Source organism: Hippichthys cyanospilos, chromosome 20, assembly GCF_059441005.1.
Source record: "Hippichthys cyanospilos isolate Australia breed blue-spotted pipefish chromosome 20, RoL_Hcya_1.0, whole genome shotgun sequence".
NCBI classification, from domain to species: domain Eukaryota; kingdom Metazoa; phylum Chordata; class Actinopteri; order Syngnathiformes; family Syngnathidae; genus Hippichthys; species Hippichthys cyanospilos.
The window spans coordinates 10162036-10183832 of record NC_142388.1 but is presented as its reverse complement, the minus strand read 5'-3'; the positions used below and the strand labels follow the sequence as shown (position 1 = coordinate 10183832).

Here is a 21797-nt window from a genome sequence, read left to right as displayed (position 1 = left end):
TCAAATGTAAAATCAATATGGTGTTAACTCAGATTCGATTTGCTGATACCTGAAAGTCAATACGGGAAAGTCGTGTGCCCACTTCACGTTACCCCAATTTGAGAACTGTTCTGCATGAATTTTCGAAATTTAGCCAAGAAAAGCTTGAATCTTTACGTACATGTGACCCCGCTGCTCTTCAGCGGCTGGCTGACGGCTTCTCCGTGTTGGGCCAAGACGGAGACAGAATACGCCGTGTTGGGAAGCAACTGCGTCAACTGAATGTCGCTCACGTCGGCCCGTACGCGCACCTGCAAATGGACAGAAAGTCGGTTCAGGGCGTCGGGTTTGTCCGATGCGCGTTTGGTTACCTCTTTGTCCAGCTGAGGCCCGGTGCCGTTGATGGATTGGTAGAGGATTATGTAGCCGCTGGCTCCGCCCACCGGCTGCCAACGAACCCTCATGGTGCTCATTGTCTCGTCGTAGATGTTCATGGACGTGACACCAGGCAGTGGCACTGAAACGGGGCACGGACTGTCAAGAACTTATGGTGTTTTTCTTGCATGTAAAATTTGGGCCTAGTTATTAAAACATTTGAGTTTAAAAAAAATTTGTCCCACCAATATTTTTTTTCAAGCCAATGATTATTTTTGGCAGATTCATTTTAAATTAATTTAAAAAATGTTAACAATTTTAACAACAATTAATGGTAATAAAATATAGAATAATACTAAAAATAAAAAATATAACAATAACAATAAACTAATATGGATTTATTTGATTTATGATTTTGGCAATTTAATCAGACAATTATTTAAAAAAAATATATAAAAAATAAAATCAATAAATACATATCATTTCAATTATAATAATCAAATAAATAATAATTATTATAAAAGAAACAAATATGAATTATTTTCTTCAATACTTTTAAACGGGTGTCAATATTTGGAGAATTTTCTCTCCTCATGCGCCGGCCAATAGCAGGGCATAACTTTAAATTCAACCTCATACATAAAAATGTACTGAACTTGAATATAAAAAACATAAACAACCTCAGAATTAAGTTTGTCATAAATTCAAAATAACACTGCTAGTATCAGAGATTTGAGATTAACACGGATAAAATTCGATAAAGTTGTTTTTTTTTGTCTGATATCAATAGCGGATCGGAAAACATCATTTTAAACATATTTTTAAGATAATCTAAAAAGCGGCGAAATAATCATATGCTTAAATGAATTTCATTTTTTTGTTTGTTTGGTCGCCAATGTTTTCCCTTGTACTGATAATGATAATCGGCTCCGAATATCCGTTATCGGTTGCTTCCTCTACTCATAATTGGCATCAAAAAAAGAGTAGTAGTAGAGAGCATTTCAGTATGGAATCGTGTAAGAAAAGACGATGAAATGCATGCGTCGTAAATACTTTGCAGTAAGCGCACACTTGGAAGGCGTCCACCCGTGGCTGAATTTGAGCCAGGAAAAATCTAGAACTCGTAAAAGCACTTTACGGCATCTTTACATGAAAGTCAGCTTTAGGTTCCCAGTGGGCCGCGACATGCCGAGACCATTGCATCAACGGCTTTACGTGACAGTCGCCCGCCTCGGATCAGAGCGGCAGGAAAAGTCAAGCTCAAGTAAACAGCAGCCAGAAATGGAGGAAGAAAATTTGGGTCGCTTCTTACAGGTGGTCTCGCGGCCCACCAGGGGCTCGCTGCTCCCGTCTTCCCGCAGCGAGTAGACGCTCAGCACGTATTGCGTCAGCGGGTTCAGGTCGTCCAACACTATCGACGTCGTCGAGCCGTCCACCACCGTCTGCGCCGTAAAAAAGCGAAAGTTGTCAACCAAGAACCTGGAAAGTCGTCCGGTACAAATACTCGAAGGTCAAAACTCGTCAAACTCGTTTTAGCTTGCGGGCCGCATCGAAAAAAGACTATTTCCAACTGAGCTGGAATAATAAAATCATGATAAATGTTTATATAACTTTAAAAGAACAACTTCAAATATATTCTTCTTTTTTTTAATACTGTCCAAAATAGTACAAGCATAGCATCACTATTAATCATCAAATATGAACATTACTATTAATCATAAAAGATTTCAAGTTTTTCATTCATTAAAAAATATTCCGCTCATTTCCATAGTTTACATTAGAGAAATCATTCAAAAAAATCATCCGGATTAAACCCTTTGCGGGCCATAAACGGATCGCGAGCCACATGTTTGATACCACTGCTCTCAGGATATCGGAAAAAAGGTAGGTGTGTACCGATGCAACTTTTTCACTTCTGACATTATATTGAGTGCTGTTTGATATCGTCACAGATCCGATACATTATCAGCGGCAAGGATACATTTTACTGGTCAACAATAATGTAGTAACTATGAGACAATAATAATTACATATCATTTTTTATATAGCGCTTTTCTGGACACTCAAAGACGATTTACAGTGGATTAATTAGTTATACACACATTTGCCCCATTTAATCAAAGCCATTGGCTTACATAAGCGGAGTCAAACATATGGCCCGCGGCCCAGTTCTAGTCTGCAAACTGCTTTAAGCAGCCCTGCGAAATGATTTTTGTCATGTAAAGTATAAACATGAGCTGAATTTTTTTCAATAAATTAAAACTTGAAATAATTTATGTTTAATAGTAATGTATTAAAAAGAATACATTTGAAGTCGTGTTTTTTAAGTTAGGTAAATATATAATACAGTCGAACCTCTATATAGTGAACCTCTACAAAGTGAATCTCTCTTCATAGTGAACGAATCTTTACGGTCCCTTGCAAAACAGCTATATTTGACGTGTATGTAAAACCTCCTCATAGTGAAACTCCACATAGTGAATAATCTCTTCATAGTGATGCTATTAGTCAGTCCCTTGACAGCATCTACCTCTATATTGTGAATATCTGAACTTATCGAAAATTGTGAAGTTGTAAAATTGGGCGCACTGTCGGGATTTCCTCCCTGCCTAGCCGCTCTCGCGCGCCGCGACTTTCTCTTGCATTTTCACTTCGTCCGCCGTCCACTGCGCATGCGTTTCTCCGCTGGTCATCCCTCCGAAAATTCTAAGATGTCGGAATCTGCCGTGAAAAGTATGGATGCTAGATCTATAAGTCGGAAGCGAAAGCCTTTGTCGTTGGAGGAGAAGTGCGACATAATTCGGAAGTGTGCGAGTGGAGTGAAGCAGAATGCCATTGCAAAGGAGTACGATGCTTCGCCTGCTGCGATATGTGGCATTCTGAAGAAGAGAGAAGAGATAATGCGACTTGTGGAATAATAATAAAGATATTTGTTCAATGTAAAATGTTTTTACATTAGTTTTACCGCATTAGATTTTAGTGTTTAAACAACTTAAGTTGTTTAATGTACATTTATTTACATATTTATTTTTAAAAAAACGTATAAAATTATTTACATATTTATTAAAAAATTATTCACATATTTCATCAATGAATTCTGAACATTTTAGGAAAACCTCTATAAAGTGAATCTCTCTTCATAGTGAACTTCTCTCCTCGGACCCTTGAAGTTCACTATGTAGAGGTTCGACTGTATACCATGATTTTATTAGTCTGGTCCACTTGGGAATGAATTTTCCTCCATGCGGCTCACAAGATAAAATGAGTTTGACACCCCGGCTTACATAAATCCTAGAGTCCAACTAAAATTATTATTATTATTTTTTTTTTTTTTAAGCCAATGATGATTTGGGGCAATTTGATAAGCCAATTATTTTCACAAAAAAATCTATAGAATAAAATAAAAACAATAAAATAATAAATTATAATAATCAAATAAAAGACAAAAATAACAATAATAATAATATTTAAAAAATACAATTTATTTTCTCCAATACCGTACATTTCAACAAGTGTTGATATTATGCAGATTTTCACCATTCATTGGCCGGTCAATAGCACAGCTCAACTGTAAAAATATTGTTAACAAAAATGAATGAAAAAAACTTTCATTCTGGGTTCCCAGAATGCATTATGTGGCACATTTAATCAAGTTACAATGTCATAAATTCTTGTCAATGTATTTCTGTTACTAATAGGTGTCACATGTGACACATTTATGCTTCGTTCTAGTGATTGGTGAGTCGGGAATCGTTCATAATCGGTTCTTTATCCATCTTAAATTAGTACGAGGTTTTGGGGATGTATCCACAAATTAATGCGGCTAACCCAAACAAACTCAGCATTTTGACAGACAATCGTGTCACACTGCTATTTTTACCACCTTCCTCGTCATTTTTTCCAAGCTTCGTGAATAACGACACCATGTCAAAAATTACGCACGTAAAAACAAAGTCAACACGCTTGGGATTTTGATTTTTGATTGATTGATAGAGATCTCGAGGTTTTACGAGGTGGAAAAATCCTGGACAGCAAGCGACACCCGAACCGTTACGCAACATATTTGGGTTGTCGTATTCCCCAGTCGGGCCCCGTTCGAGAGAATCGTTTCATCTTATCGGCTATGGGAATGATTTATGGCAAATGCGTCGACTCGTGCCAGTCTAAAATCCGCCAGCATCTGCCGTTCAAAAATTCTTCATCTAACTGAAAACACATACAAGTAAGACCCACCACATACACTGCGAATTTTACGGCAAATAAACTTAAATATTCAACTAAAAGTTTTGATGCTCAATTAGGCTTTTTCCACATTTTACAACCTTGCTTTTTGTATTTTAATGGAATTCAGAATTCTCACATTAAACTAAGAATTTGCAGTTTGAACTCAGAATACTCATATTAAATTCTGAATTCTCATATTACTCAGAATTTTCACTTTACACTCAGTATTCTCACTTTACACTCAGTATTCCCACTTTACACTCAGAATTCTCACTTTACATTCAGAATTTGCAGTTTGAACTCGGTATTCTCACTTTAAACTCAGAATTCTCACTTTATACTCAGAATTCTCACTTTACACTCAGAATTCAGTTTGAGCTCAGAATTCTCACTTTACAACCAGAAGTCTCACTTTTAACTCAGAAACCTCACTAATCTTAGAATTCTCAGTTTGAACTCAAAATTCCCACTTTACACTGAGAATTCTTCCTTCAAACTCATAATTCGCAGTTTGAAATCAAAATTCTTACTTTAATTTTAGAATTATGACTTGAAAGTGTTAATCTATGACAACTCACTTTAAAATCAGAAAAGAATTCTCACTTTAAAACAGAATCAGTTGTTAATTCTCAGAAATCTGACACTGAAGTCATTAAACAATTCTGACATTTAATTTGAATGACTTTAGTCAGAATTCCAAATATTAGAATTTTGACTACAAAACATTTAAAGAAAAATAACGAGAATATAGTAGAATGACTTATAAGTTGGAGAATGATGTGAGAATTCTGACAAGTACAAATTCTAAGAATAAAGTCAGAATTTTGACTTTAAAGTCAAAATTCTGAGTTTAATCCAAGACTTTGTTTGAACCAAAAAAAAAAAACTACTGGCAGAAATTATTGTGGCAATTCTGAGAGTAGACAACATTCTCACTCTTAAGATAGAATTACATTAAAATAAGAATTCTGACTTTAAAGTCTTTTCTGGCTTTAAAGTTAGACTTCAGAGATAAGAATGAGCATGCTGTCAAACTCTTCAAAGATCAAAGTAAAAAAAACTTTCTAGCTTTGATGTGCTAACAAACAATGTTGTCCTAAATGTCAATAATGTATTTTTATGAGTGGATCCAGCTTAAATGACTGTTTTAGCCCCAAAAAATACACGTTGTATTTTGTTTTTACAATGTGTGTTCAGCGGCATCTGTTTCTTCTCCAAATAAGAACTTCCTGCTTCGTTTGTGCCTCGCTGCATTTGACAACGGACGCCTCAGACAGGAAATGATCAAACTGTCAAAACATCTGCGTGCTGTGACGTTTGGTCTCGGTGTGCTGATTACTTGACGCAAATGAACATGCGACTGGCAACCATCAGCGTGCGCAGAGCAGGAATTCGACAAATTTGGGTATTTCACCCAACTATGTCGTCATCTAGAGTTTTGTAATATTGCTCGAATTGATTTGGCCACTTTTACCGAAAAATTAAACTTCAAAATTGGAGTATATATAGCATATCAAAACAGCGTGTTATAAAAATTCAAACTGAAAAAAAAAATACATTTATAACTGAAATGAAGAGGTAAATATTGACTAATTTAAATGGCAATTAAGTTAGTTGATTTTTTCGTCCCCCAAAAATAAAGAAACACGCTTTATGCGCTGTATAAGGCGCACTGGATTATAAGGCGCACTGTCGTCTTTTGAGAAAGATAAGATTTAGGTGTGCCTTAGAGTGCGGATAATACGGTCCTCAACTCTGACCTCAGTGTGCGTATTTCTATTGAAGGCTTAAATGCAACGTTCCAAAAAGCCTAAATTGAAGGCATCTTGAAAACGTAGCGCAGTCATCATTCATCTGGGAAAAAGAAATCCCCCGCCGCCGCCATTTGGAAATAAATCCGGCGCCCGCTTGTAAATCGGCGTCGATAAGAAGTTCATAAAAGTAGGCGGCATGTACATAGGATATAAGTCAAGTGCTTGGTTGCTCAACGTAAACACGTGAAGGAGTCGAGACGGACGTAAGTGGATCCAGAGGAAACTCGGCTTGATTATCGTCTGACTTCATCCGAGCAATAAAAACGCGCAAGAAAAGAGCCAGCCCCCCATCTGACAGGATGGGAGGTCAGAGGTCAAGTGCAGCTCGAAGCTCGTGCGGAGTGACAACACTCGACTCGACTGTATTTTGTCAGAGTTTTACGTTATTTTTGGTGGATGAGAGATTGAATTTTTAGTTCTTATTAGCCTTCACAGTATACTGATTTGATTTTATTTCTCAAAAATCTAAGATGATGGCCAATTAATTCATAAATAACTATTCAAATGTTTGGAAAAATTCTCAATTCACAAACAACCTTCAATTATGAAAACCTTTCCCAAAAATTCTAAAATATTCAGAAAAACTCTTTCAAAATATGCTAAAAATTCTCAGTTCTCAAAAATATCAAATTTCTCTCAATAATTGTCAATACTATACTTCTAAAATATTCAGAAAAATTCTCACTTCTTTCATAATATACTGAAAATTTCTCAGTTCTCAAAAATATCAAATTGCTTCCATTAATTGTCAATTCTGAAAACTACTCAAAAAGTATAAAATATTCAGAACATTTCTCAGAACACTCGACTCGACTGTATTTTGTCAGAGTTTTACGTTATTTTTGGTGGATGAGAGATTGAATTTTTAGTTCTTATTAGCCTTCACAGTATACTGATTTGATTTTATTTCTCAAAAATCTAAGATGATGGCCAATTAATTCATAAATAACTATTCAAATGTTTGGAAAAATTCTCAATTCACAAACAACCTTCAATTATGAAAACCTTTCCCAAAAATTCTAAAATATTCAGAAAAACTCTTTCAAAATATGCTAAAAATTCTCAGTTCTCAAAAATATCAAATTTCTCTCAATAATTGTCAATACTATACTTCTAAAATATTCAGAAAAATTCTCACTTCTTTCATAATATACTGAAAATTTCTCAGTTCTCAAAAATATCAAATTGCTTCCATTAATTGTCAATTCTGAAAACTACTCAAAAAGTATAAAATATTCAGAACATTTCTCAGTTCTCAAAATCATCAAATTGCTCTCAATTCTCAAAGCCTTTGAAAAAAAATTCTAAAATATAAATATTTGGAAAAAAAAAATCTAAATTCCAGATAACATATTCATGTAAGTTCTCAATTAGTTATTAAAAAAATATCACATTGTTCTCAATAACTGCCAAATTCCCAATTCTGTATTAATCTTTAAATGCAAGTATTTGCAAGTATTTGGGAAAATTCTCAATTTAAAAATAATTTTCAAAATATTCAGAAAAATTCTCAACTAGTTCTCAAAAATATCAAATTGTTCTCAAAAATTGTTGAACATTAAAACTCCTTAAGAATTCTAAATATTGAGAAAAAATTCTCAACTCACAAATAACTAAAAAAAATAAAATCAATTATTATTGAAAACGTAAAAATCACAAATAACTTACAAAATATTTTTAACAAAATTCTGAATAAAAGAATCTGAAGCCATCCTCAATATTTTCAAACTGTCAATTCTCAAAATGTCTAAAAAAAAAACATTCTAAAAATCGAACTCAATCATTGGTTGTTTCAATTAAAAAAATCCTCAAAAACTCTCAAATAATTCCTGGCTGACTCTCAAATGCATCCAAAATAATCATTAATTTAGTTCTATAAAATGTAAGGTTAACATTTTGGCATTTGAATTCAAGTTAGTGCTAGCTTTAGCTACATGCTAAATTTGTTAAGATGAAAATGTAAGAAAATTGACAGGAAGTTCTGTTGTAGAAAAACGAACAAAAAAAAAAAAGATATGGCTACGTACCTCATGCGCAGGTCCACCGTCCGCCCCGACGTAGACGATCCGGAACATATCGACGGGCGTTTGGGGCGCGGACCACGTGGCGCGGAATGAGCGGTGGGTGACCTCAGAGGTCTTCAGGTCGACGGGCGCCTCCAGCGGTTGTCCTGCGGGGGGCAGGACAGGCACACAGGCATCAACACGATGCGACATGTCCGGACGTCCACAAATCTGACAGCACCGCCGCCGTCGCCGCCATCGTCTGTTTGGCCGCCGCGTTGCTATAAATCACTTTTTTATATATTTGCTCTTAAAAGTGATTTACTCTCGCTCGGTGGAATGTTCCACTCCGAGGAGCGGATTCTGCTTTTACAGCTAGACGTGCCAAGGACTCGATTCCACAAATTGATGTTGTTGTCGGTAGTCACAAGTAATAGAGTACAAATGTGCTCTCAGCTTGTTTTTTATACGTTCTGTGTGTGTTTTTGTTTTAATGCCTTTCAAATTACCTTTTTTTTCCAGACCGATACCAATAAGAGTATACATGCTTTTAGTACCCATAGTTGAGCATTGAATGAAATGTCAAACTGCCGCTGTATAGCGCCAACTACAGTCGGGGAGGACTTACAAAGATTTTCTTTGCTTTGACAGTTTAACTCATTGTATCGCAAAGACATATTTTCACGTTTCTCAAGTGTCAAGACATTCAAGCACAAATACTCATGTATTTTTTTATATGGTTTTTTTTTCAAGTGTTTGTCTAAAGCAGTGTTTCTCAAATAGTGGGGCGGGCCCCCCTGGGGGGGCGCGAGGTGATGCCAGGGGGGCCGTGGATGATCCCAGGAAAAAGTCTTCGTTTTTGTCATCTGGAATGTAATTGCAACAAAGTAATAATTTTCATCATTTTCTTTTAGTTTCAGGCCCTTTGGTGCACTTCTTTTTTTCCATTTTAGACTAAGCTGTAACCCGTATAAACGTGATAATCAATAATCAATAATAATCTAATTTATAGTCAGTGCATCGACCAGGACTGGGGGCGCAAAAAGTTTTCTCTTTTCTAGGGGGGGCCTGGCAAAATATAGTTGAGAAACACTGGTCTAAAGGAAGGTCTAAAAATGGTTGGTACTAAATTAACCAAGCACGAAAGTAATTGGTTACTTTATTATTTTAAGTAATTAATTACTTTAGGTACCTACTTCAGGTAACTTTGTACTAAAGTACTCTGGGCAATTAATTAATAAAGTGATCCATTATTTAATTATACAAGTGGTATTTAATTACTTAAAGTAAATTAAAATTAATTAAATACTTTTAGTATCCATTTTAGTACATTGGTACCCAAAGTAATCAATTACAAACTCAGAAGATATTGATTATTTTAGAACATAAAGTAACTTTAGGTATTTTACTCAATTACTTTAGGGATAGCTTAAGTGCTAAAGAAACAAATTCCTTTTGTACCTAATGTAATTAACTATTTTAGGTGCCTATACAGTATTCGGTAATTTTGTACCACAGTAATCAATTACTTTAGGCAACTAATTACTAAGTAATCAATTACTTAATATACTTAAGTGATAATCAATTATTTAAATAAATAAACCGAAAGTAATTGAGTACTTTTAGTACATTAGTAGCAAAAGTAATCAATTCCTAAATCGAGAGGAACTGATTATTACCAAAAGTAATCAATTATTTAGGGTTAAATTAAGTACTGAAGTTATTGATTACATATGTACCTAATTACCTAAAGTAATCTATTATTTTACATCTTAATTCATTTAATACCAGCCATACTTAGACCCTCCTTCCTTGAAAAATATTGTAAAAAAATTATAAATATGTACAAGCGTTTGTTATTTTCTGGACTCTTGAAAAAAAAAAAAATTGAATACGTCTTTGGTATTGAACAAGTGTTGTGGCTGGGCTCGGTAGTCTTACTAATACAAAAAGATAAAGCTGTATCAGCGTAATAATGGTTGAGACATTTGCAAAGAATGGCTTTTAGTTTGATAAACATTTTCGATTGGTGCATACTTTCATTGCCTTCATTCAAAAATAGGACATGATTTCAAATTGAGAGTTCGATAAATGAAGAAACATAAAGAGACTGATTCGGTAAATGTCCAGAGGTGTCAAACATATGGCACGTGGGCCGGTTTGGACCTGTTTATTCCGGCTTGCAAGATTTTTTTGTAGTGTAAGGTATAAAAATAAGCAGAATTTTTTTCAATAAATGACAATTTGAAATCTTTCAAGATTAAAAGTGATGTTGTGCTGGTACTATTTTGGAAAGTATAAAAAAAAAAAAAAAAAAAAAAAAAACTAAATCTGAAATTGTTTTAAAGTTAAATAGAAATATATACCATGGTTTTATTGGTCCGGCCCACTTAAATTTTCTTTTATGCGGCCCACAAGCCAAAAAGAGTTTGAAACCCTTGGTTTAGTCCATATATTCAGTGAAATAATCTACAAAAAAAGCGGCTCATGATTTTCCAAAGTAAAATCAGAGGTTGGAAAAGTGCCGTATTTTGAAAGAACTGAAAGGTCACAGAGAACGATAAAAATCAGAAAGCATTTTTCACTTGAGAGGCTGAAATTTGGACAGTTTTTAATTGAACAATTAAATTGTGGATTAACTTCTTTCTCTGAATGTATAATTTGAATGAGATTTTGTCATCTGTGGTTGTTGTCAATTGGACTGTAATAGAAGCAAAAAGTGATTAAGTGAATTGATAGTCTAATGAGTGACGGCCCCCTCGGGCGCTTTTAAAAAGTGTAATAAAATTGTGGGGGAAAATGTGATGCTGTCACTCGTTTGAAGATTCCAAACTTTGTGAAGTTTCCACCTGTGCTGCAGGACCCGTAATTACCGAAAGGCGTAAATCTGCCTCGGCGACCGGGTCACAGCTGCTTGCTTTTCTGTAGCAAAAACACTAAATGATCAAATTGATAGATTTCGGAATGTCTGTGTCAATTCTAAGACATCCAGGTCATGGAAAGTCACAAAAGACGGCGGTGTTCAAATAACGGCCCGAGGGCCATTTGCGGCCCGCCATCCATTCTTCTGTGGCCCAGGACAGATACTAAAATTATTAATTAATATTATTAATATAGTTGGACTTGACTTTTTCTCTTGTCACATGAACTTATTACTTGCCTGAAACTTCAAGTTTACAACTTTATTAACTCATGACATGTACATACAGTGTTTATACTAAAATCTAAACACCCTTGTGTAAATGACAGCTTTTTAAAAAATGACAGTAGTTTTTCACTAAATCATCAAATTTGATCAAATTACTCAATTAATTGATGGAATATTTGAAAGATTAAGCGATTCTAAAAATATTCAGTAGTGCCTCATATAATTCCTTGATTGTTTTAGTGTTTACTCAATTAAAGTTTAATTAAATAATTTTAAAGTGTTTAAAAAAAATTTTAAAGTTTGTATTCGCGCCTGTAAGCGGCCCTTGATCAGATTAATCGATTAATTGAAAGAAAATTCAGAAGAATAATTGATTCTAAAAATATTCATTACTGGCAGCCGTTGTTTTGTTGCTTGTTTGATTGTTTTATTGTGTTTCCTGAATTAAATTATAAAGTGGCCCTTGTATTCTTCAATTTGTCTTAACTGCGGCCATTAAATTAAAACGTTTGGAAAGTTTAAGATATAAATAGGAATAAAAGATGTAGAATAAATGCCAGACGATAACCTGCTACAATTTTCCTCATGCTTTTGAACACTGTGGCATCGCTGCATTTTTTTTTTACAATCCACTAGGGGGCAATGTCCCAAAAAAACAAAGGAAGACAGAAGAAAACACTATTAAAGCATTGTTTTTTAGTTTGAACAGCTATTTTACAGGCCACCAGGGGGCACTCGGTGTTTAGACACAACCAGGCACGTTACCGTTGTTTTGGTGCTGTATTCTAACAATCCGACTGAGTTTATTGTGTGTTATTTTCAAAATACGATGTTGCAGCTCTTATTTCTAAACGTGCAGGCATATGTGAGCCAGTGGGTGGCCATTTTGAAACTTGAGATGCGTTTTTCCCTACCTGGTCCCTTGACGCTGTTGCACAGGTTGACGGTGAGGTCGTCAACGATGTCCAGCAGGAACTTGAAGTCGTTGACGTTGTACATGTGAATCTCGTCCGGGTCGGAAGCAATGGAGCGCAACTCATTCTCGTCTGCGTTCTTGACACCTGGGAGAAAAACAACAAACAAACACTTTCTTCACTTTGCGCTCATCTTACTCCAACAAAAACCAAAAATTATCGGACGGCAGCCGACCGATGGCGTAGAGTTCGATGCCGCTGTCTCTCAGGTTCTGCGAGTTGATGACGATTTCGTCCTGAGACTTTCCGTCGGTGATGAGGATACCGATCTTGCGCGAGTCCTCTCGCATTCCCACGTTGGCTTTGAAATTGTTCTGCAGGATGTAGCTCAGCGCCATTCCTGCGTCGCCACGGAAACACATGGGGATCGGGTTAGCTGCCAATCACCAACAATCTCCTAGCGGGCGCCTGTTAAACGCATTTCTCAATGTTTCCCCTCAAACCACCGGCCAGACGGATATGCTCTCTGCTACTGTATATTTACACTGTAATCTGAGGGACTTTAATCAAATATTTTTTTTTCTCTCACGAACTACTTACTTCTTCTCAAGTATTATATACTCCCTCATTAATACCAAATACTTTCAAGTACTGAATAATTTGTCAGTAAAAAAAAGTCTCTCTTAATTTGTAAGTGACCAAATCTTGAACATAAAATACAGTTTCAAACACTACATACTCACTGTCAGTTTGCTAATACTGACTCTTCATAAAAATACTCCTTCAATACACCAAATATGACTTACTCTGGAGTACAAAAATTACTCCTAAATATGTTATCTCAAGTACTAGTCTTGAGCAAAAAACAGAAAGTTTAAAGTTAATAAACTCATATGAACCGTGATTGGCTATCTGAGGCTTTGAGCTACTCTGATGTTATTTTTAATCGACAGCACGTGACAAAATGGCCGCCCCCCAGAGATGGATTTTTTTTTAAAAAAATCTATTTTACTGCCTAATTCATAGTCAATTCATAATGCAAAATTGGAGCTGCCTCCATTTTAAGTGCCTCTGATTAACCCGGTGCTTTTCAAAAGGGGGGGCCGCGGATGACCCCAGAGAAAAGGCTTTTTGTTATTGTCACGGGAAGTGTAATTGCAGTAAAATAAGAGTCTTCATCATTTTTTTTTTTTTTTTTTTTTTTTAGTTTTAGGCACTTTTGATGCACTTTTTTCTGTTTTAGACTAAGCTCTAACCCGTATAAACACTGTAAAAAATAATTGACAGTTGTTGGAGTTTGCTTTTTCATTTGTTATGTTAAAAAGGATACAAATTTGCAATTTTTATAGATAATAATCTTATTTATAGTCAGCGCGTCGAGTGGAGGGCGAAAAGTTTTCGCTTTCCTAGGGGGGGACCTGGCAAAATATAATTGAGAAGCACTGGATTAACCCGCCATAAAGATCAGATGTTTTAGTTGGCTTTCTCAAACTCTACAATGGAAGGAAGAGGACCGGATCCAGACCCAGAATCTTAGAACTGTGAGGAACTGTGTCAGTCACCTGTCATGGTGTTCCCTCCTTTATACGGCAGGTTGGTGATGGCGTCCAGTAAGGCGGCTTTGGTGGGGTGGGCGTTAAGGTGCCACTCGGTCTTGGGGTCGCCGCTGTACTGAGCCAGACCTGCGCCGAGCAGGACGGCCAATCAGTGAGCAGCGCTGACATCTGGACTTTTCATGATTAGCATGCACATGCAATTTCTAGAGGAAAAAAAAAAGGGATTTTATGAGGCCTTACCAATCTGGATTTTGTCCGGGCCAATATCAAAGACGCTAACCATGCGGCTAATGAAATTGCGAATGGTTTTGAAGTTCATGCGACCGATGCTCCAGGAGCCGTCCACCAGCAGAACAATGTCAGCCTTGGCGGAGGTCTTGCACTGAGCGTCTGTGATGGACAAAAGTCACAGCTGAGCGCCCGCCTGGCAAAAACACCTCAGGAACTTTGTGTGTGTGCCAAAAAGTGTGAAAACCGCAAGAAAACACCACAGACACCAGACAAGGAGCACTTTATATAACACACATCATCATTCACGCTCCCGACACTGCCAGCCTTTTGTTTTTTTTTCTCATCCAGCGACGTTTTGCCGATCCGCAGCAAATGAGCTTCCTTGTAATTCAGTCGTTTGGTTGCTCAGGATAACCTGTTGGGCTGAGAAATGGTGGCTGTGCGGCAAACTTTTTAAAATCTGGAGGGTGCAAGTGAACACAAGTTAGAGCAATGCTTCTCAATGTTTTTTCAGCAGTGTACACCCTGCAAAAAAAAAAAAAAAAAAACACACACACACAAATTGGGCTGGAGAACAAGTTGCTTCATGTTCCATTTAATTTGTTCTTAATTTGAAAATAAAAGTGTACTGTTCCTGTCAGGAGTGTCCAACATATGCATATTGCTGTAATCAGACGGAATATTCAGATTGTATCTCCAAAATACTCATTTACACATATTCAAACTTCAAATTTCCTCCTATTTATATACTGACACGGTTTTAATTTCATCAATTTAATGACAATGTGACGGGCGATGAAAATAAAGGTTTTGGAAAAAGTAAGTCACTCGTCCATGGACAAGCTTTCGGCTCTTAGAAAACGTTTACATTCAAACGTACTTCCTCCTATTTATATACTTTCATCAATTTAATGATTATGTGACGGGCAATGAAAATAAAGGTTTTGGGAAAGTAAGCTACTCGTCCATGGAGAAGCTTTTGCCTGTTAGAAAACTACTATTGCTTGTTTACGTTCAAACCTATTTCTTCCAATTTCTATACTTTAATTTCATCGATTAATTGACGAAGTGATGGGCGATGAAAATACAGGTTTTGGAAAAAGTAAGTTACACGTCCATCTAACAGCTTTCGGCTGTTAGAAAACTACAGTTCAATCTTTACATTCAAATTTATTTACGCCAAGTTATATACTGACACAGTTTTAATTTTGTTGATTTTGTGACAATGTGAAGGACGATGATAATAACGTTTTCGGAAAAAGTTACTCGATCAAGGACAAGCTTTCTGCCGTTAGAAAACTAGAGTTGCTTGTCTACGACGCGATTAAAATTTCATCGCATTAATAACGATGTGACGCATGAGGAAAATAAAGTTTTGATGACATTCCCGCGAGACGGTTCGGGTTGACGCGCGTGGCGAGGAGAGCGTTGCGGCGGTAGCAGGTCGGCCCCGCGTCTGCTCCCAATTAAGGCGCAAATTCCCAGCTGGGGTCAAGCCCGTCCTCGGGGCCCAAGAACGTCGTAACATTTTCCGAGTGGCGCAAACGCGGCAATCCTCGGGGGTAGCCGACATTCCGCATCATTGACAGGGGGTACGTAATCGTGAGCGCCGAGGCTTTTTCCAGTGTCGGAGGAGACGGTGGCGGCAGTGACATTTCTCCAGGATCAACATGCCGAAGACACAACAGGTCAAGGCGCGCCAAATTTGGAACATGTGCTGAGCTCACTTGAGAGCTACACTTTTTTTTTTGTTTTTTTTTTAGGTCAACTCAGTTTCGCATGCCCAGTGCGCGTGCGTAAATTTTAATTTGGTGAACCTCAATTTTGATGCCCAACGGTTAATTTTACCCTGTTGCAAGGCGAAATGTTAGCTAGCATTTTAGACATCGGCGCTACGCTCTCTTGCCACGTGTGGTAATTGTGAGTCTTTGTGACATTTCTCCACAACAAACACGTCAAAGAAACGCAGGTTGAGGACGGGTCCAAATATGTAACATGTGCGGCGCCGGGGTCACGCATCCGAACGACGTTTGTGTGGACGCTGCACATCTGCGCAGCTGCATATCCGTGAAGGCTGATTTTTTTTTTTTTTTTTGGGGGGGGGGGGGGGGGGGGGGGGGGGGGGGGGCGAGGTGAGCCAAGCGGCTCTCAGTAATTAGCCGTAATCGTGATCATGTGCGCTTCTCCGTGACGCTAATGGACTGAGACAGCGCCAAGTTCAACCTTCTGGCACCAATCTGGGAAAAGTCAAGGCCGGTACGTGCCGCTGGGAAGAAACTTAACACGGCGGACAGACGTTACATTAATTACCAACAAGTTACATTCCAGAAGGCGCTTCTGAGCTTCTATTTTTTGCCGGACTATACCCTATTTACAGGGACTTTATAGTACTCATATATCATACCGTATAACTACCGTATAACTAAATAACAGTAAAGACAATGCCCAGATTTGGCAGAGAAATTCTTACGCATGCATTTTAAACGACGGATCCGAATGTTCGTAATTACGGTAAATGTCCGATGTGTGCAAGGGGGCGTGGTCTTTACCAGAGGGACCCAGTGGAGGCAGTTCGGGGGCATCGGAGAGCGTGGTCTTCTCCTCCCCCGCCAGAGGCAAACTCTCTCCTCCGTCGAACATCCCGAACACGGCCACGGAATATTTGGTTCCAGCCCTGACACGAAACACACCAGGGATTCCCGTCACATGCTCAAACAAAAAAGTTTTTTCCCCCCTCCAAATTTTCCTGGATGCTGTGAAAGTACATGCATGGAACGTTTCAAGAGGGAGTGATGAGTGATTTTTTTGGAGGGGGGCTAGCTTAAGATCAGCTTGTTGGGAATCAGGAAAAAAGTTGTAATTTTATTTTTTCTATGTAATTATTTTATTTTGTTTTTATTTTTTTATTTTGTAAATATATATATATATATATATATATATATATATATATATATATATATATATAGTCGGCCCCCGGTTTACGAACACCCTCTTTTACGAACATTTCGACTTATGAGCGTGGACGGCGGAGTTTTTTGTCCCCCACTTACGCACAAACCATCCGTCATACGAGCAGTACGACATGCCGGCCATTGTATAAGTAGATTTATTTTCGCTTTGCTACATCAATCGAATCAGAAATTGACGCTCTTTACGGCCACGTTGAACGCTATTGCTCTTACAATGTCACAGTCACTGTCTTAGTCACGGTGTCAGTCTCACTCACGGAGATGCTATTGGCCGCCGTCATGTCAATCACAGAAATGCCGATATGCTATTGGCCGAACGCCTTTATCTAGCTTGATGGCACAGCTGGTCGGGATGGAAGGAAGGAGAGAAAATGAGTGAAAAACGGAAGGAAGGAATGTTGTGAAGACTTTGCAAACTTCATCTGTTAGACATGGCTTCTAAAATTGCAAGTGGCGGTAAAGGAAGAAGTAAGAGGATGATAACAATAGAAACGAAGCAGGAGATAATAAAAAAAAAATACAAAGGAGGCGCACGCATGGCTCGTGAGTATGGCCGTAACCGCTCGGCAATCTTCTAAGGGCAAGACTTTCCTTGCCGGGGGACAGACCTCGATCGACAACAAAATTGAGAGGCTTCTTCTATTATGGATTAAATAGAAGGAAATCGCCGGTGAAATGTTCTAGTTTGAGAAAAGTTCCCGTTTAAGAAAATAAATCAATAAATTCTGCGGGTTGGTCCCTGCTCCCCTCCGCCTCCACCCAGCTCAAGTCACGTCGCCCCAAAGGTAAATGTCATTTTTCCGTTGTATGTTATTTAATTTAACTGTACAGTAGATTATGTTACTCATTTTTAATATGTGTATAAAGTCGTGATGTTTTTACCAAAGGTTTTTGCATGTGTTGCACGCATTCACTAATTAACATAGGTTTGGATTGCCCCTCATACGAGCAGTTCAAGTTACGAGCGTAGCCGCAGAACGGATTACGTTCGTAACACGGGGGCGCACTGTATATATATATATATATATATATATATATATATATATATATATATATATATATATACAGTCAGCCCCCTGCTTACGAGCATCCTGATTTGCGAACATTCCGCCTTACGAGCGTGTATCAGGGAGAATTTTGTCCTCCGCTTACGAGCAAACCTCTCGTCTTGCGAGCATTCCGTCAAACCAGCCATTGAGTATGTAGAAATGTTCTCGCCTAACTGCGTCAATATATTCAGCAGTTGCGTCATCTACAATCATTAATATATACTTATGGCGGTAACGTGAACGCTATTGGTCTTACAATCTCACACTGACTGTCTCACTCACGGTGTCTAAATATATTACCATTTAAGTGTAGTGTTTGTACAGCTAAAGGGAAAAACAGCTGACATGAAATTAAATGTGCCGATTGCAGGACAAAGAATTGTCATTGGTTTAAATGTGTGTTTTTTTTTTAATTAATTGTCAATACATTCCAACCGTTTAAAAAAAAGTGCGAATAATTATCAGTCAGTCAAGGAGACGCCAATATGCTATTGGTCGATTAAGGTCACCCGGTCTCACTCACGGAGATGCTATTGGCCGGCGTCACACGTCAATCACAGAAATGCCGATATGCTATTGGCCGAACGCCTTTATCTAGCTTGATGGGACAGGATGGAAGGAAGTAGACAAAATGAGCGAAAAACGGAATGTTTTGAAGACTTTGCAAACTTTATCTGTTAGACATAGCTTCTAAAATTACTAGCAGCGGTAAAGAAAGAAATAAGAGGATGATGTTTTAGTATCTCCGTGATTTGCACCATGACTGAAAGAGTTACTGTAACACTGTAAGACCAATAGCCTATATGCGTTGCCGTATTAACTCAAGAGGTTAATCTCTGCACCCTATTACGGCTGATGATACAGCGCCATATAATGGTTGCTAGGCAAGATTGCATGTCAGGTTAGTCGGCGATCTCCCGATATGCATTGGGACAGCGTCATTGTTGCAATTTTGTGAGTTGTAACCAAAGGTGAACTGACGCTCGAACAAGCCATAAGTGTGCTGCCTAGTAAATGCAACACACACAACCACCTCTCCGCTTCCACCGTGCTCAATTCACGTCGGGAAAAACAGTTGACATGAAATTAAGCGTGCCGATTGCAGGACAAAAAATCGTCACAGATTTAAATGTGTTTTAATCAATAAGATGTCAATACATTCCAACCGTTTAAAAAAAAAGTGCAAATAATTATCAGTCAGTCAAGGAGACGCCAATATGCTATTGGTCGATTAAGGTCACCCGGTCTCACTCACGGAGATGCTATTGGCCGGTGTCACACGTCAATCACAGAAGTGCCGATATGCTATTGGCCGAACGCCTTTATCTAGCTTGATGGCACAGCTGGTTGGGATGGAAGGAAGTAGAGAAAACCCTGACTGAAAAAGTTACTTTGACACTGTAAGACCAATAGCATATCTGATTTACCGTATTGACTTCGAGCATTCATCTCTGCTCATCTCTGCTTATCTCAGCACAAGTCACGTCTTTCCAAAGGTAAAAGTCATTTATCCTTTATATTTGTTATTTAATGCAACTGTACAGTAGATTATGTCACTTAATATTAATTTATGTATACAGCGTGATGATTTTACCTAAGGCTTCTGCGCGCGTTGCACGCACTCACGAATTAACATGGGTTTGGATTGCCCGCTATACGAGCAATTCGAGATACGAGCGTAGCCGCTGAACGGATTAAGTTCGTAACCCGGGGGCCCACTGTATATATATTATACATACTATATCATATTTATAATATTATTATAATAAAATAATTAGATAATATAATATTAAATCATTATAATTTACATTCTTTTATTTATTATTTTATATATATTTTGTATGTATTTGTATGTATGTATTCTCCGATACATACAGTATATATCATTTATCATCATCATATATCTTTTTTTTTTTTTTCATTTCTAGGCTTAGGGTCCTGTACTCCCATTTGTTATTTTTATTTATCACTTAAACATGGTAGCTTGTTTTCCCCTCCAAATTTTCATTTGAAGTACATGCAGGGAATGTACATGATTTTTTTATTTTTTTTGGGGGTGATATCTTCACAGCAACTTGTTGGCAGTCATTGTTATTTTATATTTTATATATAATACAAATACAGTAATATAAATATTGTAAACATTAGTATATTATACATATGTTGTAATAATATTATCTAATAATATTAAATGATTATATAATATATCATATAAAATCATTATATTTTATATTATTTTAGATTTTACAATTTTATTTATTTTAATTTCTAGAGGTTCTATACTCTCAGATGTCATCTTTATTCAACGCTTAAACATGGCAGCTAAAGCATTTGACTTGATTGTTGTGTGATGAGAGACAGTTGCTTCATTGTTTAAAGTGGTTCGAAGTGGTCAGCCCAATGTTTAAAGTGCTCGCTATGCTTGCTGGAGGGGTTGCTATGTTTTTGAAAGTGGTTGCTATGGTGTTTCAAGTGGTTGCTAAGGTGTTTACACATAGTGCCAGGACTTTCACCTCACACCCTGGATGCGGTAAAGAGTATTTTTGCAGATCATTCCAGGACTTTGTACATTAAGTTTGTCTACATTCGAGGGCTAATGCTAATGCTTACACTACAATCAACACACCTGAGCTCTTCAAGAACCACCGTGTTGTCAAAGGGGCCCACGTGCATCTCGGCCAGGTTGACATCATCCCCTGCGGGATGGAAGGTCACCTTATAGCCTTTGACTTCCCCTGGTGCCGGATCCCATGACACTCTGAAACTGGTCTTGGTGGGCTCTGAGGTTTGAAGGTTCCTCGGGGATTTGTACGGCGACACTAGAACACAAGAAAGCATTCGGGACATTAATGAGAAAGTCCCTCATGAATATGGTTTACATGCAATCAGTGGTCAGTGCTATTGCTAACTGCTAACGTTAATGATGATGCTTGAAGTGGAAAATATATCGTGGGTTTGTTCTTGTTCTTTTATGGGATTTTACAATATGCGTGCAGTTTGAAATTCAGAGTTGCGCGTCTTCAATGTAGTAACACATTGCACCACAATAGGGCTAGGCAGCACTGAGCTACTCCAGAAGATATGCAGCCTAATTAAGAGCAAGAAGAGGAGACAGGGAAGTTGTTGCAATAGCAGTTTTTTAAAGACACATATACAATAATTGTATGCTTGGCTTCTGTGTTGATGCTGTGTTGTTTGAAGGATTAGAACTGCCTATGCCGTTAGCATGCCTAGTCTTCCATTATATATTAGCAATAAGCAAGCTGATTTTTTTTGTCTTTTGACATACAATGTAAAGTAGCAAGGTGTTTGAATGTTTTTAATTTCCATAACATCAATACAATGTTTTAATACTGTAATGTTTTGATATACTGTACAATATTTAATGGCTGGTTTATGCGTAGTATTTTGCATGTTAGCATTAAGCTAGCTGACTTTTGTTATTATGTGGCTTGAAAATTTTATTTTTTTAAATATGCTGCAGAAGTTGAGTTTGTAATTATACAGCTACCTTGAACAGTTTAGTGTTTTAATA

At 37.4% G+C, this 21797-nt stretch overlaps 1 protein-coding gene across 1 annotated transcript in view; it reads right to left on the bottom strand.

Moving 5' to 3' along the window:
* The window catches only part of col12a1b (collagen, type XII, alpha 1b), a 101742-nt gene that overhangs the window by 51139 nt on the left and 28806 nt on the right, over positions 1-21797 (bottom strand). Inside the window, exons 14-23 of the mRNA XM_088403185.1 lie at positions 20889-21081; positions 16794-16918; positions 14254-14403; positions 14020-14139; positions 12693-12857; positions 12458-12604; positions 8420-8562; positions 1667-1796; positions 351-496; positions 161-290 (exon numbers count right to left, since the gene is read on the bottom strand). Coding sequence (XP_088259311.1) covers positions 161-290; positions 351-496; positions 1667-1796; positions 8420-8562; positions 12458-12604; positions 12693-12857; positions 14020-14139; positions 14254-14403; positions 16794-16918; positions 20889-21081 — 1449 coding nt within the window. The remainder of the gene's footprint in view (positions 1-160; positions 291-350; positions 497-1666; positions 1797-8419; positions 8563-12457; positions 12605-12692; positions 12858-14019; positions 14140-14253; positions 14404-16793; positions 16919-20888; positions 21082-21797) is intronic.